This window comes from Brassica napus, chromosome A7, assembly GCF_020379485.1.
Source record: "Brassica napus cultivar Da-Ae chromosome A7, Da-Ae, whole genome shotgun sequence".
Lineage (NCBI taxonomy): Eukaryota > Viridiplantae > Streptophyta > Magnoliopsida > Brassicales > Brassicaceae > Brassica > Brassica napus.
In genome coordinates, this window is record NC_063440.1 from 26,094,719 (window position 1) to 26,120,380 (window position 25,662).

The 25,662-nt window shown below is 37.8% G+C and overlaps 7 protein-coding genes across 9 annotated transcripts; 3 read left to right on the top strand and 4 right to left on the bottom strand.

The window, feature by feature from the left end:
- Window positions 1-550: 550 nt before the first annotated feature.
- On the top strand, window positions 551-2,412 carry LOC106354533 (pentatricopeptide repeat-containing protein At1g74900, mitochondrial-like). Its single transcript, XM_013794489.3, has one exon. It carries the CDS (start codon window positions 720-722, stop codon window positions 2,157-2,159), a length of 1,440 nt encoding a protein of 479 aa, XP_013649943.2. The 5' UTR covers window positions 551-719; the 3' UTR covers window positions 2,160-2,412.
- LOC106354534 (mannose-1-phosphate guanyltransferase alpha-like) lies at window positions 2,273-5,320 on the bottom strand. 3 transcript variants are annotated; one of them, XM_013794492.3, is made up of 15 exons: window positions 4,964-5,318; window positions 4,698-4,795; window positions 4,529-4,629; window positions 4,374-4,452; window positions 4,222-4,282; window positions 4,063-4,109; window positions 3,890-3,982; window positions 3,707-3,797; window positions 3,563-3,611; window positions 3,372-3,485; window positions 3,113-3,260; window positions 2,945-3,037; window positions 2,791-2,863; window positions 2,647-2,683; window positions 2,273-2,557 (listed from the first exon to the last, which is right to left on the bottom strand). In XM_013794492.3, exons 1-15 carry the CDS (start codon window positions 5,022-5,024, stop codon window positions 2,539-2,541), a joined length of 1,164 nt encoding a protein of 387 aa, XP_013649946.1. In that variant the 5' UTR covers window positions 5,025-5,318; the 3' UTR covers window positions 2,273-2,538. The 3 variants fall into 3 exon arrangements, with proteins under 3 accessions (XP_013649946.1, XP_013649945.1, XP_048592218.1); XM_013794491.3 differs by having other exon boundaries at window positions 2,647-2,689; window positions 2,795-2,863; window positions 4,964-5,312; XM_048736261.1 differs by having other exon boundaries at window positions 2,647-2,689; window positions 2,795-3,037; window positions 4,964-5,320.
- A 1,985-nt stretch (window positions 5,321-7,305) lies between these two features.
- LOC106357317 (ethylene-responsive transcription factor ERF018) lies at window positions 7,306-8,215 on the top strand. The gene has a single exon (XM_013796997.3). It carries the CDS (start codon window positions 7,449-7,451, stop codon window positions 8,037-8,039), a length of 591 nt encoding a protein of 196 aa, XP_013652451.2. The 5' UTR covers window positions 7,306-7,448; the 3' UTR covers window positions 8,040-8,215.
- Window positions 8,216-9,193: 978 nt separating this feature from the next.
- On the top strand, window positions 9,194-10,420 carry BNAA07G31870D (FCS-Like Zinc finger 13). The gene is made up of 2 exons (XM_013794488.3): window positions 9,194-9,857; window positions 10,034-10,420. Exons 1-2 carry the CDS (start codon window positions 9,370-9,372, stop codon window positions 10,191-10,193), a joined length of 648 nt encoding a protein of 215 aa, XP_013649942.2. The 5' UTR covers window positions 9,194-9,369; the 3' UTR covers window positions 10,194-10,420.
- Window positions 10,421-11,505: 1,085 nt separating this feature from the next.
- Window positions 11,506-13,151, bottom strand: LOC106354531 (protein TIFY 10B). The gene is made up of 5 exons (XM_013794487.3): window positions 12,868-13,151; window positions 12,513-12,684; window positions 12,147-12,415; window positions 11,992-12,049; window positions 11,506-11,896 (listed from the first exon to the last, which is right to left on the bottom strand). The coding sequence occupies exons 1-5, from the start codon at window positions 13,019-13,021 to the stop codon at window positions 11,812-11,814; spliced, it is 738 nt and encodes a 245-aa protein (XP_013649941.2). The 5' UTR covers window positions 13,022-13,151; the 3' UTR covers window positions 11,506-11,811.
- Window positions 13,152-14,811: 1,660 nt separating this feature from the next.
- Window positions 14,812-19,084, bottom strand: LOC106354530 (3-oxoacyl-[acyl-carrier-protein] synthase II, chloroplastic). The gene is made up of 14 exons (XM_048736262.1): window positions 18,345-19,084; window positions 17,726-17,934; window positions 17,437-17,640; window positions 17,243-17,353; window positions 17,049-17,144; window positions 16,921-16,966; window positions 16,746-16,825; window positions 16,519-16,587; window positions 16,342-16,426; window positions 16,105-16,259; window positions 15,914-15,994; window positions 15,738-15,797; window positions 15,268-15,433; window positions 14,812-15,119 (listed from the first exon to the last, which is right to left on the bottom strand). Exons 1-13 carry the CDS (start codon window positions 18,640-18,642, stop codon window positions 15,317-15,319), a joined length of 1,611 nt encoding a protein of 536 aa, XP_048592219.1. The 5' UTR covers window positions 18,643-19,084; the 3' UTR covers window positions 14,812-15,119; window positions 15,268-15,316.
- Window positions 19,085-23,145: 4,061 nt separating this feature from the next.
- LOC106356005 lies at window positions 23,146-24,132 on the bottom strand. Its single transcript, XM_013795857.2, has one exon. The coding sequence runs from the start codon at window positions 24,130-24,132 to the stop codon at window positions 23,146-23,148; it is 987 nt and encodes a 328-aa protein (XP_013651311.2).
- Window positions 24,133-25,662: the final 1,530 nt, after the last annotated feature.

The window sequence follows — 25,662 nt, forward strand, 5'->3', positions numbered from 1 at the left end:
AGCTTAGATGTACTTTTGTAAAAGATGTCTCCCAGTTTGTTCGATTCATTGACAAAACAAGGATACGAACTCTCACATCTACACCCTTAACCATCAGCCTTTTAAACTTATTTTTACTTCATCGGTTTGAACATGTATGATGTTTTATGAAATATCCAACCAAAACTCGTAATCTCTAAATCTGAAACTACATCATTTGACTTTTAGACTTTTGCATATAAGCCCTGTTCTTTTTGTAAACGCAGCGGCAGCGTTCAGCGTCTAGAAAATACACTCTACTTTTGTTGCTTTATACACAAAACATCGGAAATAATGACGCGCCGGTGTTAATATAATAGACGCAGCGGCAGTTTCCGAGCTATAACTGACCGCTTAATCTCGAGCTCCATTTATGTCCACACACAAAAAAAAAATCTCAGAACTCATTTCTTTGTTTAAATTTGTTATGTTTCTCTCCAGTTTTTTTTTTTGTAAATGTTTCTTAATTTTTCACTTCCAAACCTTCTATTTTACCTGAAAACACCCAAAGATCCTAAAGAGAGAGAGAGAGGTTTAACGGGTATATAGATCCTATCACATTAAACTTGGAGTGAAATTAGTAAATACGAAAAACTTCATAGCTATTTCCGTAATTATTTGAAATCTACTAGTAGTCAGTCACTGAGAACTGGTAAGCGAACCAAAACCACTCACGTGAAAAAATAAACCGAACCGAACCAATGAATCGTCTCTTCACCAAATCGCTCTGCACTTCCTCCGCCGCCGGCGCCAACCTAAAACCCCCACCGCCCGATCCCGCCGCCATCTCCAACCTCATCCTCTCTTCCCCCATCCAATCCCCCCTCCCTTCAAACACCCCATGGACCCCACACCTCGTGAACTCAATCCTCAAACGCCTCTGGAACCACGGCCCAAAGGCCCTCCACTTCTTCCACCTCCTCGACCGCCGCCACCGCAACTACATCCACTCCCCCTCCTCCTTCAACCTCGCGATCGACATCGCCGCCCGCCTCCACCTCCACACCACCGTCTGGTCCCTGATCCGCCGCATGCGCTCCCTCCGCATCGGCCCCTCCCCGAAAACCTTCGCGATCGTCGCCGAGAGGTTCGCTTCCTCCGGGAAGCCCGATAAAGCCGTGAACCTCTTCCTCAACATGCACGAGCACGGCTGCTCTCAAGATCTCGCCTCGTTCAACACGATCCTCGATATCCTCTGTAAATCCAAACGCGTAGAAAAAGCTTACGAGCTCTTTAAGGATCTTAGAGGAAGGTTTAGCGCTGACGTGGTGACTTACAACGTGATTGTGAACGGATGGTGTTTGATCAAACGCACCCCAAAGGCTTTGGAGGTGTTGAAAGAGATGGTTGAGAGAGGGATTAGCCCTAACCTCACCACTTACAACACAATGCTCAAAGGCTTCTTTAGGTCAGGGCAGGTGAGGCAGGGATGGGAGTTTTTCTTGGAGATGAAGAAACGTAATTGCGGAATCGGATTCGATGTTGTGACCTATACTACAGTTGTTCACGGGCTTGGCGTCTCTGGGGAGGTTAAGAGAGCTAAGAAAGTGTTCGACGAGATGATTAGAGAAGGAGTGCTACCTTCTGTAGCCACGCACAATGCGTTGATACAGGTTCTGTGTAAGAAAGATACTGTGGAGAATGCTGTTTTGGTGTTTGAGGAGATGGTGAGGAAAGGTTATGAGCCGAATGTGACGACTTACAATGTGTTGATAAGAGGGTTGTTTCACGCCGGGGAGTTTACTCGAGGAGAGGAGATGATGCGGACGATGGAGGAGGAAGGTGGGTGTGAGGCGAGCTTTCAGACGTATAATATGATGATAAGATACTATTTGGAGTGCGGCGAGGTTGAGAAAGCGTTGGGGTTGTTTGAGAGGATGGGGAGTGGGGGCTGCTTGCCGAATTTGGATACTTATAATATACTGATAAGTGGGATGTTTGTGAGGAAGAGATCGGAGGATATGGTGGTGGCTGGGAAGCTGTTGGTTGAGATGGTTGAGAGAGGGTTTGTGCCGAGGAAGTTTACTTTTAATCGGGTTCTGAATGGACTTCTTTTGACTGGGAATCAAGCTTTCGCGAAGGAGATCTTGAGGTCGCAGAGTAAATCTGGTAGCCGGCTTACTAAGAAGTTCAGGTTATGAATCTCTTATGTGCGTGTGAAAGGGAAAGACATTGCATTATTGAAGTTAATGCAGACTCACTGAATCAGGAAAGGCATTGTTCAGAGAGGATAGAGCAAGAACAGTGTCAAAACTGCTAAATTACACAATTGCTTTATTATCATGGGCCAAAAAATTCAGTGCGTTTTACAGTAGCTGTGTGTCTGAGTATAGATGATGGAATCTGATACAAAGTTGGCAATTTTTATGTAAAGTAAATGATTCATTTGAGTTACTTCCCAAATAACTTGCTTCCACAGGGTTGGTTCGTTTCTTCAGTTACAAGATGATCTCGTCTTGAACACTGACGTTGAGTGTCTTGTTTGGAAGAACGATACTGCTGGTCACCACAACCTCGTCTTCAACTGCAACCGAGTCTCCTGAAACCATTTATGTTTCAGGTTAGTTTTCTCTCTATAAGGAGATTTGGCTGTCTTTCAGTAAAGGGATGGTTATAAGAACAGTTTACCGAGAATTGTAACTCCGAGTTTGGAGTTGTAGACTCCCTCAGCCTGTGATCAACATAGTATAGCTTCAGTTTCATGAATGCAAAGTACACCAAACAGAAACATTTAAAGGTCAGAATCTTAAGAGATGAGCAGAGGAGAGAAACATGCCTGGACACGGGACCATCTCCCGATAGAAGATTTCCACCCAACAATTGCGTTAGTCACCACTGCATTTTCCTGGGAAAACAGACACTGAAGAGTCAGTCCCAAGAGAACTTTGCCCGTTTTTCTTTCAGTCTCTGGTGTAAGAAGACATACCATGATCTCAACGTCATCAAGGATGATACAGCTGATAAGCCTGACACCGGGTCCAACACGAGCATTGGCAGAGATTGAGACGTTGGGACCAATCTGTCAGTAGCCAAAACAGAATGGGTTGTGATAAAGAGGTTGCTTCAACAATGAACAAAACCAGGGGTAACTTACCTTTGCAGTTGGGTGTACTTTTGCAGAAGGATGTATGAAAACATCACCAGTCACTATGGCACTCTTTGTTCCATCTCCACTAGCCAGCACTTGTGGTGAGGTCAACCGGAACTGAGAAAGATAGAGTTCCGAGCACCTCAGCGACATTCTGCGAAAAAGGGTAACTCAGAAGTCAGAGACATAGAGATTCCCTGTTTCAGCTGCTGTCTCTCTCCATGCAAAAGATTAAAAGAAATGAATGAAAACACAAAAGGCATACCCAGGAGATTTAATTTGCTCCCAGAAATCCATAGTCTCGTAAGTATATAGCTGTTTCTTCCCAGCTAGAGGTGAAAGGATGTCTTGATCCAGTCTTACAAAATCCGTGGAGTTCCTATTTGAAACATATAATTTCAAGAATATGATTCAAAAGGTTATCTCAGTTAATGTCCGAAGAGACAGTGGACAAACCTTGTTGCCGGTTGAAGAGCTTCAACGCTGGAAACACGTCTCAAAGTTGCTACAACAAACGGGAACAAGACGCAGAGGATATACATGAGAGGGACTTTGAAGAGAAAACACATTTTGTTGTAAGATCTTTGTTACCACTTTTACCTGTATCTTTCGTTTGAGAAGAAACATCTCTTATGGCAGTAAAAATGTCAGGTGTAAATACATAAACACCGCAGTTAATACGGTCACTGACCTGTTGTTTTCCAAGATAAAAAGAAAAACATTATAATCAAAACTTGAATATGCTGAAGAGTTTTGGGTCATCTTAGTGATATGTGAACATACAAAAGTTTCAGGTTTCTCGGTGTAGTGAAGCAGCTCATTAGTAACTGGATCTGCAACCAGTTCTCCAAACTGGCTGGCTGATTCAGGAGAGACCTAGAAAACCAAAACACAGAAGCAGCTTTGGTAAAACCGACCAGACAAAAACAAGACTCATCTTATGCGCAGTCACACACCTTGATTACAAGAAGTGTTCCAATTCCACCATATTTCCGATGAGCCTCTGTGTAATAAAGGTATCAAGATCAAGATGGATGTTCAAAACCATTGTTCAATAAAAAAAAGGATTTTCAAAACCAAAAAGAGGAATCTGCACAGAGAAAATAAGTACATACCGAGCATTTCAGGCAAGGGGAAACTGCAGCAGACATCACAGTTAAGCAGGAAGATATGAGACTGCAAGGAAGTAGACACAAGAACTTAGATGTGAAGAAGAAACATCAATAGTTCATAGAACAACTGAGCACAATATAATTGAACTTCTAACCGGGTCATCTTCCATGATTAGATTTCTAAAGTGATACAGACCACCAGCTGAACCATGTGGCTTGTCTTCTCTGAGATATCTAATAACCAGAAATCCAACAAACAAGGATCAGAGCCATTGGATTATGCAAAAAGGAGGAGGGATCTAATCAAAACCTGACAGGAACTTTGAGTTCATTGGAAATGGCAGAGACATAAAGTGCAAACTCCCTTTCCTCATAGAAACCGACAAGATAGATTTGAGCTAAATTAGGAATCTGCAGATAATAAAGGATTAGTATCATCATCATCATCCATTGATCTGAAATGGAGTGAGGAAAGTTACCCTTTTACACGCTGAAATTGGATGATGCACCATTGGTTGTCCCGCAATAGGAAACAGAGGCTTTGGAATATTCAGAGACAATGGTCGGAATCGAGTACCTGCGGTGGATCCAAAGATTCGGACAGAATCAGAAAACACATAATCATTCCGACCAGGATTGTCGGTGGATACGTAATGTAATAGATATTCTCAAAACACACAAATCCAAATCTAACGTATTCGTTTGAGATTGAAGGAGAAAAGCAAACATCTTTTTGAGCAATTACCTTTGGTTGGACCACCGACCATGATCACAGCCACCACTTTTTCATCCATCGAGCTCACCATTGATCACAGATCTCTAAGCAGACCAAGAAAGCCACTAACTTCACCAGTGTTGTTGGGTCACGCAGAACAGAGGATTCAGACAGCCAAAACTAAAATAAAAACTAAAAAGATTGTCTTTTTAAGAGTGTTTTTGAGGGGAGATCTAATGGGTCGGAGAAATCGACAAGAAAGGAGAGGTTTTTAAGAAGATGAAGTGTCAGTAGTAAGTTGTGGTTATAGATAGAGAGATCTAAGCAGAGCTGTTAATGTTCTGGTTGATGGGTCCTAAGTCACCTCTTTCCTTTTAAAGGATAAGCGCCAGAAAATCTCCACACACACACACATGACACACCTCTCCTCTTTGTTTTATCTTCTTTTTTTATTTTTTTCTATATATTATAAAATGCCACTAGTCTCGCCTGATCTCTCATTAAACGCATTATTTTTCTAATCAAGTCCTTATTTTGTATTAAATGCCATGTGAGTTTTTAAACTTTGCTGTGACTTGAAGGTGACATAAAATGGTATGCATGTTGCTGCACCAATAGCCCCTAGAATGGTGCCCCTGAATGCTTTGACCTTGTAGCAATAACAAACGTATCACCAAAGCTGACTTTATTTCATATTGTCTTTAATGTTACTTGAAAGATCTTACATATAATCAGACTTTGACAGATTGATAAAAAGCACAAGATTGAAATACATCATAAGACATATTCAACAGACAAGTATCCTAGGAAACATTTTATAGTCTTAACTTGTAATATTCACTTCTCGAGTTATGAAACACACTTGGTTGGTACTTACATGAACAAGAAGCCTGGAAGTTGCACTGCAGGTCTGACCATTTGTCCAGAAGCAACCGCAATAGAGCCAGTGCAACAGCTATTTAAGATCATTTCCACGCGTCAGAACTTTCATTTTAAAGCTTAAACCGGATCCAAGACATGCCTACTAAACGTAAAAGCAGACAATACCATATCCCTTAATAACTTATTGTGACACTCACCTTTGTCAAAATCAACGTCATCAAACACAATGAGAGGGATTTTCCCACCAAGTTCCATAGAAACAAGCTGCAACAAGGCCATGAGTAATGTGTCATTGATATTGTTCAATCAAGCAAAAGATAAAATAAATATATACCTCAGTACCTTACCCAACTCAGCAGCAGCTTTCATGACTTTGCTTCCTGGGGCAAAACTTCCAGTAAACCCAATCTACCAAGAAACCATGACTTTTGCATTTTTAGCAGCATATAAGCTTCTTAGTTAGTAAGGATAAGATTGTGTCTGTGTCTGGTTCAGTAAGTCCAAGAACATTTTTTACTGGAGCATCAAATCAATCTGGACTTAAACCAATATGAACTATGGTGAAGTCTTATAGTCTAAATGTTGGCACTGTATAGAATAAACTCTTACTAATTAATTATATCACCTTTTTCCTTTTTTGTATACGAGGCGTTTCAGATCCTAGCTAGTAGGTCCATGGTTTTCTTGAAGCAGCAGGGATCAGAGCAAGGTATAGACTAGTCTCCATCCCACAGCTGGTAGAACTCTGCAAGGTCAACCTTACCAATATATAAGGTTACTTATATCATTTGGTTTTCAAATGAAGTCAACAATTATGGCATCACATAAGGTGGACATGGACTCATGTTAGACAATGGATTCTTCTCGCTGTCAATCAGAGATTTTAACAATAAATTTTTTATATATTTTTATTTGAACTTGGAATTAAAATTTACATATATTTTATCTACAACCTTAAACACTACCAATATGTTTTATTTTAGTTTTTAAAGCTACAACTAAAAAGCTAAAGCTACAGCAAAAACACACAAAAAATAGTTGTAAAAAATTTATTTTATAAAATCTCATAGAAAATTTTAAAGCTACATCTATTAAAGTTAAATCAAAAAATCATACAGCCTAAATTCTAAAGTAAATTTTCTATAGTTACAACCCAACCAATCACACCCCCTCCCTAATAATATTTACAACCAAATATATTTATAAACTTGTGTGTCCAAATCTTATGAAAACATCTAGAAACAAAAAGTCCCGAGGAGTGAAGTTTCAGTCTTTTAAACAACGTGTCTAAACAAATAGAGATAAATCCATCATCAGATAACGCAAAAAGACAAGAAAAGTGAAATAAAATCACGTGGAAAACAAGAAACACGACAGACCAATACGGTCTCACTGTTCCCGCGTGTTCCACTTTAGTACTTTTTTCCACGCGCCAGTCAGCGTTCATCTCATTCATCACTTCTCAGTTCACTCTCTCTTCATATAAATATAAATCCACACAGCCGCAAATTAGAATCAAGCAGAAATAACAGAAATAACTGCAAAAACCAAAACGAAGAAAGAAATCTAAAACCGAAACAGTCTTATCTTAACCAAACCGAACCGGGTCTCTTCTTTGTTTGTAACTCTCCAAATGGTGAAGAAAGCGATGAAGGAGGAGGAAGAGGCAGAGATGAGAAACTCGTCGATGCAGTCAAAGTACAAAGGCGTGAGGAAGAGGAAGTGGGGCAAATGGGTTTCCGAGATCAGACTTCCCAACAGCAGAGCGCGAATCTGGCTAGGCTCTTTCGACACTCCCGAGAAGGCCGCGCGTGCCTTCGACGCCGCCCAGTTTTGCCTCCGCGGCCGCCAATCCGGTTTCAATTTCCCCGATAATCCGCCGTCGATCTCCGGCGGAAGGTCGCTGACGCCTCCGGAGATCCGGGAAGCGGCTGCTCGATACGCAAACGCTCAGGACGGCGATATTATCATCAGCACCGGAGAAGAAGAATCGGTTTTGTCCGAAACCCGACCGGAGTCTCCTTCAACCTCCGTGTCTGAAGCAGCTATGTCGCTGGATTACGATCTGTCGTTCTTGGACACGCTTCCGAGTGATTTCGGGATGTTTTCTGGGTTTGATGACTTCTCCGACGGCTTCTCCGGCGATCAGTTTACAGAGGTTTTACCCGTTGAAGATTACGGAGATGTGATTTTTGATGAGTCTCTGTTCCTTTGGGATTTTTAAATGTGTAAAAGAGTTTTGAATTGTTGTTTATTCGGGTCGTGGAGAGTAATCTGGATATTTTTGTAAGTCGGAGCTCCAGCGACCCGGGAACTTGATCATTCTTGCTTTCGTTGATATTCCTTCATTTTTTGCTGTTATTAATGAAAATATTTGGATAAAATAGCAATTACATTAAATGTGATTTTTTTCTTTTCTTTATTATTTACGGATATTATTATTCGGCCCATAATATTATAGTTGGGCCTAGGTCTTTAATCATTGTGTACAGGCCATTTTTTAAAGTGAGTCTAGTGTGTTTTAGCCTTGTAGGTAGGCCCATAAGCGTAAGCAATTGAAAACAGATAATGATGATAACGACAAAGGGGTTTTTCTATAAATGAAATAATGAAAACATCTTCCAATCCGCATGTTTCGATATTATTAATGAAAAAAAAATTTAAAATCAATAATTAAAGTGGGGAATTTAACTCAAGAAGAGAAACGGTGGACAAACAAAATTTTTGACATATTAAAATACAAATATTTAGTACGAATCCGCAGAATGATAAATAATTCCAATCCAACAAAGCACGGTGGTATTAACATATGAGAATGATTTTAAATCTGGAAAATAACCAGGAAAATAATGATTTTATGAGAAAAGAAAGTTAAAGGATAAGATTCCGCAATAATTTACAAATTGCCACCTAATTTTCGGCTTAAATTTTTAAACAATCACTTTCAGGAAAGTAAAACCACTTGTCTGAACCAATACAAAAAAACCACTATCTAAAATAATAATCTAGGTGCCAATAAATACTTGAAAACAATCCACACTTCAAGTACAGATGAATTGGTCTATCTTTATTTAAAAAAATAACTACATTTACATAAAATATTTCTCCCTTATGAAAAAGTCTTGGATTCCCAAAGAATAAAAATAATTATTAGAAATAGACATTTGAATCTTGATGAAAATAGTGGGTCCTAGTGTCCTACTCACCAATGAATACTAAATAAATTCATTTCTTAAAATAAATAAATAAATAAATTCCGAGCCTGCTCATTTCAATATTGGTGTATAAATAAAAGAAAATAAATGAAAATAATAATGATAAATAAATGGTGGGCCGTTGTATATATCAATCATTGATCACCTCACAGAAAACTCCAAACTTCCAAGCAAATCAGTGGGCTCAAGGTCTCTCTCCACCTTTCTCTTCTTCACTCAGATTCTTTCCTATAAGCTTGCGTTTCCCTGTTTATTGTTTTCATCTCTCTGTCTCTCTCTCAACTCTCTTATCTGATTCTTGTTTTCATCTCTCTCAGTTCTCTTATTTGATTCTTGATCATGATACTAAGCAAGAGACCTCATCTAATGATCCGTAAACTGTCGGAGATGTTGGTTCCAAGAAGCCGGTCTGCTATCAAACCGGATGATTACTCGGCGAGTCCGAGAAGTCCGTTGGATATGAAGTTCCCATCGCCGGTTAACTCAAAACGTTACGGTTCAGGCGGTGTCGGTTTAGGTATCGTGGCTGCGTTGGAGGAAAGTAACATTGGGATTAACCGGTACGATCCGGTTTGTTTCTCCGGGAGATTCCGAGGCCCCGAGATTGATCTGTCGGAAGAGGAATACACTTGCGTGACGAGCCGTGATGGGACGACGAAAGTGTATTACAGCGACGAGCCGGAGTACGATGATCGGAGAAGGCATAAACCGGTGGTTCAACCACCGGTTATTAAGAGACGGGTTAATAGGGATAATCCGACAGAGTTTCTGAGCTCGTGTTGCTTGTGTAAGAAGAGACTTCAAGGCAAAGACATTTACATGTACAAGTAAGTCTCTTCGCATTATAATTATATTTTTTTTAAGATTCGGATCAATAATTAATAACGAATCTTTATCAATGAATCTGAATTAAAAAAATAAAGATTTGTTAGCTCGAGACAAATCCAAGATTGTAAATCCCGAGATTTCTAATTTTTTTATATTTTTGTTGGGTTGTGTGCAGAGGAGAGATGGGATTCTGCAGTGCAGAGTGTAGATCAGTGCAGATAATGAACGACGAGCGAAAGGAGCAATCTAGACAGCAAGTTTTGAGAAACGTCGACGTTTCGAGCTCTCTATATGCCGGCGAACATAGTTTCTCCGCCGGGATATTCGTATTTTAGGATAGCGTAATAATTTCGGTAAAAAAAAAAGAGTGATCATCATTCTATTTTACATGAAGAAAAAAAGTTAAGAAAATGAATAAAAATGAAAATTTTGGTTAGAGTAAAGCAAACTGTATAGAAGCTTTGCTTTTGGTTTTGTTTTTTTTGAATAACGATTAATGTCTATATGTTTTGCTTCTGAATCAAATAAATCAATAAAAAGCTAGCGATGATTTAACAAAAAATTATATGTATATACAACCGATGTTCGCAAATTTATGTATCCAAAATATTTTAATCAAGTGAAAATGAAAGACATGCGTCTTCAACTCTATGACTAGAAAACTCGAATTCTAAATACTCCAATCTCCTATGGATTTATTTCCGGTTTACCAGTCAAGGTGATTATAGAGATATTCAAACTACAGCTACCTTAGTACCTTATTAAAATTGTGATAATGTATTGAAATCAATGTCACTTTCAACTTGATTACAAACTTGAATAATTCATAATTCTAACTCAAAATATCTTTGAGAAATAATATCTCATCCTCAGTTTCATGTTAAAATAATATCTTTGAAAAATAATATCTCTGAAAAATAATATCCCATCCTCAGTTTCATGTTAAATATCTCTGAAAAATAATATATCTGAATTCCAAACTTGAATAATTCATCTAACTCAAAATATCTTTGAAAAGTAATATCCCATCCTCAGTTTCATGTTAAATGACGAAACTATAAAAAAAAAGTTTTTAGTAAAAGTAAAGACTTTAGCAAAGGAAAATAAAGGTAAAATAAGGAAAGACCTGATGCAACATTATGAGCAATCAATCCATTGTGGCCCCTTGGATGTGCAACTTGCTGTATCCGGGCCCGTTGTCAAAACTAAAAAAGTGACTTGATATAACGTCTCCACGCTATTACGATAAGATGAACTTCGGGCCCGCTTCTGCCCGATGTACATGTACTTCTAAAATATTTTACTGCAGCGAGCTTGTATTTTCCCTTTTTTACAAGATTCTCCAGTTTGTACAATTTCATTTTTTTTTTTAAATTTCAAATCTAAAAATCAAATACTAACGAATAAGCCGACCACCGTATGTCGAATGTAAAACTGTGGGCAAACGAGAGCTTTTTTGTAGATATTTCAGTATTTTGAAGAGAGAATGAGATTTTCAGTATTTTGAAGAGAGAATGAGATTTTGGATTTCTCCTCAGGTTGGGCTGAATATGGAAGAACCCAAAACGTTTTAAATTTAATTTACTCTCCGTAACTGGAAGCTTCAGCTCTCTCAATAAATAAGCAAAGAAAGGAACACTTCTTGGATTAATTAAAGTGAAGATGATATTAATAAGGTGCCGTCAACAACAACCAAAAAAAAGAAACTGATGTTTCTTACAAAAAGTTGCAAGCCAATGATCTGAGAACAGCAGAGGTAAAAGGTCTATATAACACAATGGCTTTAAACCCAAAAAGTAACAAAACTATAGAGATTAGTTTCATACAGATATACTGAGTTTTTTTTTCGGCGCAGTGAACAAACAAACAAACCTACTAGGAGTGAAATCAGTAGAGCTTTTGATATATTTGTAAAAGATGGAGAGCATCATCAAAAGGATCTTTCAGAGAGATTTACTGGGAACCGAGCAAAGCTGTGCTAGGCTTGGAAGATGCTTCGGTTGAACCATCTATCTGGTACGGTGCCTTTGATGAAATCCTGTTGAAAAAAAGGTTACAAGTAAGATATTTAGAAACTTGCTTTAACAAGATACTAAATAACATAAAAAGATGTTTTCACAAAGACGCAATTACCTATCCTTTCTCTTCTCAAGGAATCGATGAAGTGAAGCTCTTCTAGCAATTGGGAGTTCTACACATCAAAAAAACAGAGAAGTTAAGATAAAATATGGATAAGCCAAAGAATCCCCCAGAGATTGAAACCAAAGAGGGTATGTTATAACTCTTACCGCAAGCTAAAGAGGACTTGTTGGTCTGGATAGGCTCTGGTGCTGCTGTTTTCACAGGACTAGGAACTGGAACTGGGGTAGTGGAAGCAATCTCTTTATGATTATTCTTGGCTATGTTCAGTTCAGCTGTGAAGCTTTTAGCACTTCCCTTGTGAGCCAAGTCAATGACTTGCTTGGCTTTCTCAACAGGAAAATCATCAAAGACCATAACTTGACCGCCGTAGAATATAGTCAACGGAGCAGAAGACTGAGACTCCACCTTCACAGATCTGTTCAAAGGTTAAAGACAAACCCACATAAAGTTAGTCAAGCTTTTGGACATCATGATTCTTTGTCAATATTAACATATAAACAAAACATACTTACTTAGTCTCTGTGATCTTCTCCACTTCTTCCTTGGCTCCAGAGGACGAAGAAGAAGAGAAGCTTGATTGCCGAGGAATCACATCGTTCTTCTGTTTTACGTCTGAGGAATCTTCAACGGGGAAGAGATTCATCATCGTGGGCTGCTGACGTGTCACAGCGACGTTACCTCCTCCTGCAAAAATTGATCCAAACCAAACATAGAATAAGAAACCAAACTGATTCCCGGTTCTCCTCTATGATTAAGTTTCCGGTTAACATTTAACCGATTTTCAATTGCTTGGTTCCGAATCGGAAAACCAAAAAAAAAAAAAATAAACAGATCTAGTTTATGTAGAAAGGGGTTTGATTGGTTTACCATTGCAAGTCATCCCTAAGCTCAGATCTCCGAAGCTACCCTTCTCCTTGAGATACCGACTCAATCGACTACATGTCTGCGAGAAGCTCGGCTTCTTCTCGAGCAACCTCTTCCTCTCGCCGGAAAACTCCCAACACTCGGCAGAACTCGACATCGTAAGGAGGAGAAGAATCTAAACTCTTGGTGCTTTCTTCTTCAATTGATGTTCTTCTTCTGCTGTGACGAGGAAGAAACGTGAACCTCTCTCTCTCTTTATTATACTTTCTTCGCCTCTACTTGCAGATACCAAACAAATATTATATTAGTAATTGAAGCATATAGAACACGTGTTTTAATTAAATGCCCAACTTTATTCTAACGGCAGACAGACCTTCTGTTCGAGTAAAAACATCAACATGGCGTGATTAAAATAGTGACGCACTTACAACAAATCTCAGTTTTAATTAATTAATTAATTATCGTGTGTGTCGAAGGCCCCCTCTAGTAGTATTGTAATAGGCAAGTGGCTTGCTGCTGCACCCTTGTATAAACTATCAAACTCCACTATCCATTTCGATCCATAGATCACGTTTTGGGACTTTTTTACCTTATTAATCAATTGTATGATATTTGCACGTTAATAGATGCGGGAAGCTCACGTCTCCTCCACAAATGCTGACCTTACGCGTGTCCATTTTAACTACACATATTTAACCATTATTTATTTTTATTGCTCTCTGGCACACAAATGACACAAGGCCAATTGAGGTGCGATCAGCAGCTACGCGGCTGTTTAGCTGATAAACAGCATCATGTACGTCTCTTCTCCTATGCGGTTCGACGATCATGTCTATATGTCTTTGTCTTTCTTTGATCTCTGTTATTATTATTTTTTTTTAAACGAAAAAGTAAATTTCTCTGTCATTATTTAATACTCTCTCCTTTCTTTTAATCATCGTTATAGGAAATAAATCTATTTCACATAAATGTCGTGTTAGAGTTTCAATACAAAATTTATTAATAAAATTATTGATATTATTTTTCTATTAGTTGAAATATGATTAGATTATTGATAATTGTATTTTCATTTTGAAAATACAAAATCATGTATTTTATTAATCTGTGTGAATAAACTTAAAACGAAGATTAAAATGAAACGGAGGAAAACTAGTATTCTTTTGTTATTATCCCACGTGTATATTATTAGTCTGTTAGGTACAAAACAAATATTCACAACTATATAATTAAAAGAATTAGGTAACCAGATCTTATCTAACACACGGTAAAAATCATAATTAAAGGACTAAAAATAGATGAAACAAATTGTCATATTGGCCTCTGATTGGTCCATGTCTATGATTTGTCTTCTGGTTGATCCATATTCACGGTTCTCATCCTTTAACTGCTCCATATTTATGTACTGGCCCTCGGTTTGTTATGTAACTGTCTGTGGTCTCTTGTAGATATTAACTCACTAAGTAAGAGTCGGTGCTCTAATTTATACACACATACCCAGCTTATACAAAACTATTGACATCAGGAATATGTAACCAAAAGCACATAAACGACATCAGAATTTGGATATTATTTGAGTATGCAGCCAAAAAGAAATAAAAGCAAGTGGGGGATCGTAGTGGTCACGGCTATGCAAGAGGGGTCACAAGAATAATAGAACATAAAGCTTCAGTTACTAAAGAGAGGAATAATAATCTTTTCTTTTACTGTAGAAGCTTTTATCTAGTTATGGTTCTGTTACACTTATAGTGGACGTTCTGAGCTGAGGCATGAGAAAGTTTATCAGTTGGATTTTTTTTTGAATCAAGTTGGTTTTCACAGTTAATTCTTCCTTTTTTTTGTCTGCTTTTCTTTCACACGTTTAACCGTAGAAATAGCTTATACAAGAAGGATATTTTGGGCCACTAGAAGGACTTTTTAACAATTCAAATGATGATTAGTTTCCTAAGATAAGCTAATAAGAAGCATTGATAACAACTGTGTAGAGTTACTAAATTTAACAGAGAATTGGTTTGGCAATTTTCAGATTGTAATGATTAACAAATAGAAACGAAACACTACCAAAAAAAAAGGCTACAAAGATTCCACTCAAAAGGTATCACACGGAAGCTAAATCCAAACTCTGCTACGTTTGCTCTTTGTCCAAGTTCTCTGGCACAATCGGATCTTGATCCTAAGGAAACTTAGCTTAGCTCTTGGTAGTTTAACAAACTGTGTTGATTCCCGCAACAACATAACATGGGGAGTTCTTGTAAACACTGCACATAATTAATAAATACATGCTTCAAAACTCAGCTTCATCACAGTACAAAGGTATCTTATATATCTAAAGCCATCCCCAAATCATTAACTGTGTTTCTGGACCACAATGATGATGCATCAGAGAACAATGGATGGGTGATGTACCTTACAGCAAGTTACACAACCAGGTTTGGAGTACAGGCAATGAGTGCTTTCACTTGTAAGGAGCAAAAATGATGCTGGAGTTGTGGCCACCAAACCCGAAGGAATTTGACAAGGCTGCTTTAATGTCCAATCTCTCCTTCTCAGGACCCACCAGCAAATTTGTATCCTGCTCCAGTTTCACCACATAAGGTAGTAGAATTATTAAAATCTCAAGGCGAACAGTTTGTTGTGGACATTAAATGTACTAGTATCCGTAACTATGATCATCTTGGAATAAAAGAAGGGAAATTGCATTCACTATACACAACAAAAACCAAAATTCATTAACTAACTAAAAACACCCCCTCTCTCCTACTTTCTCTTCCTATCTCTCTCTACTCTCTCTCTCTAAATATCTAATTTCCTTATTTTTTTGGTTATTTAGCAAATAAGCCCATAAAAGAATGCCAAAACAAAGTTTACTAACATACCACTCCATTGTCTGGACTCTCAAGGTTGATATTTGGATGAACCCATCCGGTCCTTATTGCCTGTTAGAAAACAAGCGAAAATTAACATGAAAAAGTTGTGAATATTTGTTTAAACATCAGTTCTTCCCCCTCATAGATACGTTGATTTGTTTGTCTAATAAATTAAATGTGTTTACCTGCACAGTTGCGACAGCTTCAACGGCCCCAGCAGCTCCCAGCAAGTGCCCAATCATAGATTTTGTGGAATTTACTTTTATCTGCAACATTGTGCAAGAACAGTTAAGGAAAGCACACGAAAACTACCTTGAAATCTTGTAACAACTCCTAATAAACTGAACTTGAGGAGGCCTGGAGAAGAGAAAGCTACCTCAGGATTTTGGCCAAAGCAGTGAGCAAGGGCTTGGTACTCCTTAAGGTCTCCAGCTGGTGTTGAGGTTGCATGTGCATTTATATAGTTTATCTGTTCTTTGGAAATCCCAGCATCAGCCAATGCTCTCTCAATACACAGAATCACACCAGCACCTGCGGATAATAATGACAAATGAGATTCAAAACTTGCAATTGATTAGCAGACTAGTATGAAATAAGGGGAAAATGAAACTACCATCAGGGCGAGGCTCGGTCATGTGATAGGCATCACATGTGAAACTCCCACCAAGGAACTCTGCGTAGATTGTTGCTCCTCTTTTCTGAAAAATAAACAAATCAGAATACATAAGTTCTCATAACTTTACATAGGAAACAAGGAACAGCAACAGGAACGAATGAGCCATATACATACCTTAGCATGTTCAAGCTCTTCCAAAAGCAAAACTCCAGCTCCCTCTCCCATCACGAAACCATCTCGGTTCTGTTATGCAACGAAGACCAAGTTAACCAAGTTAAAAGATTATCCAAACACAACACACACACACGTTCCTCACATTTAAATTCTTTCAACATTACATAAAAGGGTATTACAACATGCCAATGGAAAAGAAGAGAGAGCATGAAATTGTAGAAACTTACGCTATCCCAAGGGCGTGAAGCTTTTGTGGGATCATTGTTCCTTTGTGAAAGAGCACGGCATGCAACAAAACCTCCCAACCCTGCATTGGTACACACACAATAAGTTAAAAAGAATCATGTAGCTTAGAGTTCAAGAACAGAGGAAACAATGCAGTATAAGAGAATAAATTTGCACCTATTGGAATAATAACTGAATCTGAGCCACCACAGAGCATTACATCCTGAAAGATACAGCAGGAGAGACATACATAATTAGAACCAGCAGAAGTCTACCAAAAGTCCAAATGGGTGGAGAATACTTACAGCTTCCCCTTTGATAATGTGGTTTGCTGAATTGAGAATGCAGAAGTTGCTTGTTGCACAAGCAGTTGAGATAGAATAGTTTGGCCCCATCCATCCCTAATACATGACCACAAAGAAAGGTTAAGTACTAAGCTCCTGGTGGTGGTGATCCACATAAATATTACATAACATATATATATTTTTTTAAATCAGACCAGATCCAAAGCAAGCATAGCAGAACCCATGTTTGTTGTAGCGAAAGGCACACAGAAAGGATTCATCTTCTTGTAAGAGATCTTCATAGCTTCAATAGCATCTTGAAAGACCTGTATCAGAAACCTCGATCAGAAACTCTTTTCCATCATACTCTCTTAAAATGCTCAAAGACGAGAATCAAGAATGTAAGTACCTTCATGCCTCCCATTGCAGAGCCAATCAAGACTCCGCATTTGGCTTTGTCAAACTCTGCCATGACTTCTTCGGTTACCCCACCATCAACCAAAGCCTTCTTGCCAGCTGTGAGAAGATAGAGCATGAACTTGTCCATCCTCTTTGAGAGTTTTGGAGCGACCCATCCTTCAGTTGAGAAGGACTTGATCTCTCCAGCAATTCTCTTGACAAAGATTAAAAACAAGGAAAGATAGTCAAGTAAACTACTAAAGCAAATGGAGAAACTCCTGATAATAATATATGCTTACCGTAGGAAAAGCAGAACAATCAAAATTCTCAATCTGGCTAATACCACTGTTGCCTTGTAGGAGATTCTCATAAAAGGTGTCAGGGTCATGACCTAGTGATGTTTCAACTCCCATGCCTGTCACAACAACCCGGCGCTGCTCCGTAGGAGGTTTGTTGTCAACCTTGGCTTCCTTTTCCATATCCATCGCAACAGCCATGGCTCCTCCACCTTAAAACACACACAAAATACATTATTATAGTTAATGAGATATCATCTTAACCAGCTACTACAAGAGAAACCACATTCACAGTTGATGATGGATTAACTTAATTAGCTACTACTACCCAGAAACCACATTTGAGTTCCACATACTCTGTATCATCATACTCCTTATCTAGAGTCCAATATTGAATCAAACTCACAGAAATGTGCTTTGCATATTACACACACAATAAAGAATCAAACTTGACAATTAAGCTGAGATTCCAAATCAGCATAACTTGATCTCCAAGTTGAATCATTTGACCAAATAACATAAACACATAAAAAGAGAAACTTTACCAACAAAAACAAAGCTTGTCAACTCTGCAAACAATACCCATAAATCAAAAACCCAGATTGGTGAAATGTTATATTACCGGAACTAGCAGTAGCAGCTCGAGTCAACCTCCTCTGGTTTCGATTGAGAGAAACAGAGTTCGATCCGAAGAGAGAAGACAAGGCATTGTAGTGATTGCAAGGCCCAAAGGAAGTAGTGCTGCTACCGGATCCAGAGCATTTGGTGAGCTGTTGTCTGCTTCGACGACTCCGCCCGGTAGATTTGAGAGCGACGGCTTGTCGGGAATCTCCGCCGCCGTGGGAGACGGACATGCAGGCGGCGACGAACCAGGTGCATAGCGGAGATGCGTAACAGGAAGACGCAGCAGCACCCACCATGGCGAAGAGTGCTGAGAGAGAGAGAGAGCAGAAGACGACAAAAAAGTAATGAGGAGAGGAAGGAAGGGCGAGAAAAGGGTGAAGAGAGAATCTAGCGGCAAAGGGAAATGAGATTCACGAGAGAGAGAGAGGTTTAAGAGGGAGGAAATCGATCTCGATCTCTCTCTTCTCTCTAAGGAGGCGTCTGGGATGCGTAAACTCGTGCGTGGAGACGTCAAAAGATACATACAAGCGAGCACTTGTTGCTTTGCTTATATCAATTCGACACTTCCAAATCTCAGAAAATATCCATGTCCAGAATAAAAAAAATTTTATTCGTTTTATTTAATCCTGAATCTGAGAAAACAAAATAATAAAATAATGTCGTTCTGTATAATATATATATCTAAATATAATAATGTTACAATTGTTATAATTATATTATATATTGTTTCATATATAAGAGGTGTCTATTTGTTTGATCATGTTACGTAAATAATAGAAAGTAGAAAAGAATAATAATCTTAATAAATGAGAAGAAGAAGTAGTATACCAAATAAGAGAGATTGATGTTATTACGTTCGAAAGGGGCAATCTGATCACAATGCATTACATGCTTTATATAGAAGAAAAATCAGACAAATAATACTGTAAGAATTTATGATGATGGGCTCCACATTAACTTGTATACGCAAGTTCTTGACTTTGTAACACTCCCCCTTGGAGACCAGCATCATGTTGCCTCATTAAAAACCTTAATAGGAAAACCCAGTAGGAAAAACCATAGTAAGGCAAAAAGAGTACAACTCAGAAGCTCCCCCTCGAATAGACGATCATTACAGGTCTTGTTGATGACGCATTCCAATGTTGTAAACATGTTTTCTGAATGTCGTAGTGGATAGCGACTTCGTAAAGAGGTCTGCAGCATTATCACAGGATCGAACATATCTCACTTCAATTTCTTTATTCTTCTCGAGTTCTTGGGTATATGAGAAGAACTTTGGTGGAATATGTTTGGTTCGGTCACTTTTGATGTATCCTTCCTTTGTTTGAGCGACACATGCTGCATTGTCTTCATATATGATGGTCGGTTTTGAGTCGACGTTGATCCCACTACTTGATAGGATGTGTTTACTTATTGATCTGAGCCAAACACATTCTCTACTCGCTTCATGGAGAGCAATTATTTCAGCATGGTTCGAAGAAGTGGCTACAAGTGTTTGTTTCTGGGATCGCCATGATATAGCGGTTCCTCCAACCGTGAAGACGTACCCTGTTTGTGATCGAGCTTTATGGGGGTCAGATAAATATCCTGCATCTGCAAAGCCAACCATTTCTCCGTTAGTATTATTAGGATAAAATAATCCTAAATCAATCGTTCCTTGGAGATAGCGAAAGACATGTTTGATCCCATTCCAATGTCTTTGCGTAGGGGATGAACTAAATCTTGCCAAAAGATTAACAGCAAATGATATATCAGGCCGAGTACAATTAGCAAGATACATAAGTGCTCCTATTGCACTTAAATATGGCACTTCATGACCAAGTATATCTTCATTTTCTTCGTGTGGTCGAAAGGGATCATTTTCGACATTAAGTGATCTGACGACCATAGGAGTACTAAGTGGAGTCGATTTGTCCATGTTGAATCGTTTCAACACTCTTTTCGTATATGTAGACTGGTGTACAAATATACCCTTTTGAGAATGCTCAATTTGTAGGCCAAGACAATACTTTGTTTGTCCGAGATCTTTCATCTCAAATTCTCCTTTTAAATAATCAGATGCCTTTTGTATTTCGACTTTAGTCCCAATAATATTTAGGTCATCAACATATACGGCAATGATAACAAATCCAGATGATGTTTTCTTGATGAAAACACATGGGCATATAGGATTGTTTACATATCCTTCTTTAGTTAGATGTTCACTGAGACGATTATACCACATGCGTCCAGACTGTTTTAAACCGTATAATGATCTTTGCAATTTTATTGCACATAACTCTTTAGGTTTAGAACTTAATGGTTCTGGCATTTTAAATCCGTCAGGGATTCTCATATAAATATCAGTGTCCAAAGATCCATATAAGTATGCAGTAACAACGTCCATTAGACGCATCTCTAGATTTTGATTAGCCGCAAGACTCATCAAAAATCTAAATGTGATTGCATCCATAACAGGAGAATATGTTTCTTCATAATCGATTCCAGGTCTTTGAGAAAATCCTTGAGCTACAAGGCGAGCTTTATATCTCATAACCTCGTTTTTCTCATTTCGTTTCCGAACGAAAACCCATTTGTAACCAACTGGCTTCACAGCTTCAGGTGTGATTATAATGGGACCAAATACCTCTCGTTTGTTAAGTGAATCAAGTTCGACTTGTATTGCATCTTTCCATTTTATCCAATCATGTCTCCTTTGACACTCCAAGATAGATTTTGGTTCAGGGTCATCATTCTCTTCATCTATTTCCTTCGAAACAAAGTATGAGAAAAGATCATCAACACCATTCACTTTGTTTCGATTCCATATTTTTCTATTATGAATGTAGTTAATAGAAATCTCATGATTTTCTTCAGAATCATGATGTTCAACATTGTCATTGACCTCGTTGTTAATCTCTTCCAACTTTTCTTCTATATTGGAAAGATTTTGTTTTTCTGACTCCTTTCGTTTTCTAGGATTCTTATCCTTAGAACCAATAGGTCTACCACGCTTCAAGCGTATTTTAGACTCTCGTGTATTATCTTCTACTCCACGTTCATGTGGCATTTCTACGCGAGCAGGAGTATTTGCAGCCGGTATATGGGATTTTGTAACCAATTTGGTGTCTGCAAAAGCATCGGGTAGTTGATTTGCGATGCTTTGTAAATGCATAATCCGACGGACCTCTAATTCCGATTGTTTTGTAGGAGGATCAAGGTGTAATAAAGATGGTACACACCATTTGATATCCTTTCCTACTTGTTTATTTTCTCCCCCTAGAACTGGGAATACTTTTTCATCAAAGTGACAATCAGCAAAACGTGCCGTAAATACGTCACCAGTTTGCGGTTCTAGGTATCGTATAATTGATGGAGAGTCACAACCAACATATATCCCTAACCTCCTTTGAGGTCCCATCTTTGTACGTTGGGGAGGTGCAATCGGCACATATACAGCGCAACCAAAAATTCTTAGATGAGAAATGTTTGGTTCTCGTCCAAAGGCTAACTGTATTGGAGAGTATTTGTGATATGCACTTGGTCTTATTCGAATCAATACTTCTGCATGCACAATAGCATGTCCCCACACAGAAGTTGGGAGTTTAGATTTCATAATCAATGGTCTTGCAATCAGTTGCAGACGTTTAATTAATGATTCGGCCAAACCATTTTGTGTATGAACATGAGCAACAGGATGTTCAACATCAATTCCAGTTACCATACAATAATCATTGAATGCTTGGGAGGTAAATTCACCAGCGTTGTCCAGTCTAACTCTCTTTATCGGATAATCAGGAAACTGAGCTCTTAGTTTGATTATCTGAGATAAAAATCTCGCAAATGCCATATTTCGAGAGGACAATAGACAAACGTGTGACCATCTACTCGACGCGTCGATCATTACCATAAAATAATAGAATGGTCCACAAGGTGGATGTATAGGTCCACAAATATCACCTTGAATTCGTTCAAGGAACTTTGGTAACTCTTTATCTATTTTGGTTGGCGATGGTCTTATAATCAACTTTCCAAGAGAACACGCAGTACATGTCATTTTATTCCCTTGATAAACTTCTTGGGGTTTCAGTGAATGACCATGTGAGTTCTCGATGATTTTTCGCATCATTGTAGTGCCTGGATGACCAAGACGATCATGCCATAGTGTAAAATCACTAGAATTTTCCTTAATCACCAAATGTGATTCAATGGCACTTATATATGTATGATGTAGACCAGAAGAGAGTTTTGGTAATTTTTCCAATACCTTTTGTTTTCCCGATTTCTCAAGAGTAATATACATATACTTCTTTCCATCCTCAGTTGCAGACTGAGTATCAAATCCTTGAAGATATATGTCTTTAAAACTCAACAAATTCCTTTTAGAATTTGGAGAAAATAGTGCATTATTTATCGAGAATTTTGTCCCGTTGGGTAACGTGAAATGGGCTTTACCAATCCCTTCGATCAAGTCTGCAGGACCTGATATTGTATTAACAGTGATATTTGTCGGTTTTAGTTCAGAAAAATATTTTCTGTGCTTCAGAATAGTGTGCGTTGTTCCACTATCTGGTATACAAATATCTCTAGCATTGATCTTGGTTGATGTTCCATTTGTAATGTCCATTTCTGAGACAAACAAAAAGAATTAACATAAGATAATATTATTCATAAAATATTATACATCATTAGCAAACATTAAACACATAATAATTATACATAAGAAGGTGAAAAGCACACAATAATTATACATTAATCTTCCACAAACAACAATTATTTATGGTATAATTGTGGAATTTCAAGAGTCACATGATGGGCACTTAGGCTTCCGTGATAGCGGTCTCCTCGAAATCATTCACAAAGTCAGACGCATCGAGGTGCGTTGTACCCTCAGAATGTTCCGCAAAGTTTACTTCCTTTTCTTTTCCTTTGACGGACTCTTTGTATAGAGCGCAAAGGTGTGCAGGGGTACGACATAAACGAGACCAATGTCCCTTAGTACCGCATCTGAAACAAGCTTCTTCTCGCTTCTGGGAGGTATTTCCTTGGTGTTCTTTTCCCTTAGGGGTTTGCTCAGAGCGGACCCACTGGAATGACTTCCTATCTTGTGGATTGTACTTTCGTCCACGTCCACGGTAGTTTTGACGACCACGACCGCGACCCCAATAGGCTTTATTTTCCTTGACTGGTTTCTTCGCATCTAACGCGTTTGCTTCAGGAAACGGTTTTGAACCAGTTGGACGAGTCATGTGATTCTTGATCAGAAGCTCGTTGTTCTTTTCTGCTATGAGAAGCGCCACAATCAATTCCGAAAATTTGGTATATCCCCGCAACCTGTACTGTTGTTGTAGGGTGATGTGGCTCTTATGGAATGTGGTGTATGTCTTCTCAAGCATTTGAGATTCGGTGATTGTTTCACCACAATATCTCAATTTGGCCACAATTCCTAACACAGCCGAGTTGTAATTCATCACTTTGTCGAAATCTTGAAATCTCAGACTCTGCCATTCATCCCGAGCAAGTGGAAGTGTTATGTCTTTCTGATGATCAAAACGATCTTTCAGAGACTTCCATAGCTCTTTAGGATCTCTCATGTTGGCATAGTCATAAATAATACTTTCATCAAGGTGTCTTCTAAGGAAGATCACCGATTTAGCCTTTTCTTGAGGCGTTGAAGTATTAATCTCTTTAACGGTCTCGGATAGACCAAGAGATTCAAGATGAAGTTCGACATTTGTAACCCATGAAATGTAGTTGGTACCGGTGATGTCTAGGACGGGGAATTGGAGCTTCTCCATGTTTGCCATTGGATTTCTAAAATCAAATAATATATTTTATTAGAATTTCATAATTTAAAATGAACCATTTATATTAATAATACACGCAATTACAAGGAGAAACAATGCATAGAAAAGTAAGCCGACATTGAGCGTAAATTCTTCAGGAGCAAATTCTCCAATAAAAAGACCGTACATAGAAGCAAAAATTAGAATTGCACATACAACCAAAAATATGCGAATCATCCTTTTTTGTAATGAAAAACCGGAATGGAGCGATTTGAAAATATTTTAGAGAAGATGAAATGTTTTGGATGAAGTAAATGAGTAAGAAATGAGTATATTTATAGATAAAAACACTGTTCATAGCCGTTAACTAGCCGTTTAGAAAGTAAATTTTTTTTTTTTTTTTTTTTTTTAAATTTAAATTTATATATGACCGTTGGAGGTAAAAGAAAAACATAAGATAGAAAAAAAAATTAATCATAAACAATCAGTGAGCAATTATAAAATTTATCAATTTAAACATATATATAAATATATGTGCCTACTTAAATGTATTTAGTTATCTATGGTGATAAAATTATCCGTCAAATTTGAAAGCAAAAATATTAAGGTAATCAAATCTGTAAAATAATAAATTATGATAATGGACTCAAAAATAACAAGTTAAATGTGTAGGCGGTATACCAGCCATTATGGTGCTTTAAGCAACCATTGTAAAATTAACAATAAAAGGCGGGGCGGCAGGGCCGCACTCCGGTAATCATAAACAAATAAAATGGAGGCCCCACTCCGAACATAATAATCAAAAGAAAGAATTATAATAATAGAGTGATCGTGCTGATAACGTGTTATAATTATATTATATATTGTTTCATATATAAGAGGTGTCTATTTGTTTGATCATGTTACGTAAATAATAGAAAGTAGAAAAGAATAATAATCTTAATAAATGAGAAGAAGAAGTAGTATACCAAATAAGAGAGATTGATGTTATTACGTTCGAAAGGGGCAATCTGATCACAATGCATTACATGCTTTATATAGAAGAAAAATCAGACAAATAATACTGTAAGAATTTATGATGATGGGCTCCACATTAACTTGTATACGCAAGTTCTTGACTTTGTAACAACAATAATATTTTTGTTGACAGAAAAAAGCTCCCTTTTCAACCCCCAAGAAAACATCTTGCTTATTTAAATTAGTGTAAAAATTGAGAAATAAATTCTGATTAATAACTTACAATATTTTATTTATAAAAAGTAAAAAATTATAATCCACTGTGTATTTTGTTAAGTTTGTTAGGTCTAAGCTACTTAGATTATAGTAATAATCACAAATTGAAAAGCATTTTTATCTTGTTATCTTAGTTCACAAATAACATTTTTTGTTATTTGTTATAAATAATCTAACTAATAGCAGCAATTGAAAACACAGCTCTAACAACTACTACGAGAAAAACTCCAGTTTCATATTTCCATTTTCGTTAGATATTTTTTCTAATAAGTGTTATTCTAGTTTTACCTTTTTTTTGTTACATAAAAATGTCATTTT

What these genes read in the sequence shown, in the direction of transcription:
- LOC106354533 (XM_013794489.3), top strand. Translation starts at nt 720, where the DNA reads ATGAATCGTCTCTTCACCAAATCGCTCTGCACTTCCTCCGCCGCCGGC.
- LOC106354534 (XM_048736261.1), bottom strand. Translation starts at nt 5,024, where the DNA reads ATGGTGAGCTCGATGGATGAAAAAGTGGTGGCTGTGATCATGGTCGGT. An exon ending in GAACTCAAAGTTCCTGTCAG is followed by an intron (nt 4,453 to 4,528) that starts GTTTTGATTAGA and finishes TCTGGTTATTAG; the next exon opens with ATATCTCAGAGAAGACAAGC. An exon ending in TTCTCAAACGAAAGATACAG is followed by an intron (nt 3,612 to 3,706) that starts GTAAAAGTGGTA and finishes CGTTTGTTGTAG; the next exon opens with CAACTTTGAGACGTGTTTCC.
- LOC106357317 (XM_013796997.3), top strand. Translation starts at nt 7,449, where the DNA reads ATGGTGAAGAAAGCGATGAAGGAGGAGGAAGAGGCAGAGATGAGAAAC.
- BNAA07G31870D (XM_013794488.3), top strand. Translation starts at nt 9,370, where the DNA reads ATGATACTAAGCAAGAGACCTCATCTAATGATCCGTAAACTGTCGGAG. An exon ending in AAAGACATTTACATGTACAA is followed by an intron (nt 9,858 to 10,033) that starts GTAAGTCTCTTC and finishes GGTTGTGTGCAG; the next exon opens with AGGAGAGATGGGATTCTGCA.
- LOC106354531 (XM_013794487.3), bottom strand. Translation starts at nt 13,021, where the DNA reads ATGTCGAGTTCTGCCGAGTGTTGGGAGTTTTCCGGCGAGAGGAAGAGG. An exon ending in CAAGTCCTCTTTAGCTTGCG is followed by an intron (nt 12,050 to 12,146) that starts GTAAGAGTTATA and finishes TTTGATGTGTAG; the next exon opens with AACTCCCAATTGCTAGAAGA. An exon ending in CTTGAGAAGAGAAAGGATAG is followed by an intron (nt 11,897 to 11,991) that starts GTAATTGCGTCT and finishes TTTTTTCAACAG; the next exon opens with GATTTCATCAAAGGCACCGT.
- LOC106354530 (XM_048736262.1), bottom strand. Translation starts at nt 18,642, where the DNA reads ATGGTGGGTGCTGCTGCGTCTTCCTGTTACGCATCTCCGCTATGCACC. An exon ending in ACATTATCAAAGGGGAAGCT is followed by an intron (nt 16,967 to 17,048) that starts GTAAGTATTCTC and finishes TGTATCTTTCAG; the next exon opens with GATGTAATGCTCTGTGGTGG. An exon ending in GCTTTGGCCAAAATCCTGAG is followed by an intron (nt 15,995 to 16,104) that starts GTAGCTTTCTCT and finishes ACAATGTTGCAG; the next exon opens with ATAAAAGTAAATTCCACAAA.
- LOC106356005 (XM_013795857.2), bottom strand. Translation starts at nt 24,132, where the DNA reads ATGGCAAACATGGAGAAGCTCCAATTCCCCGTCCTAGACATCACCGGT.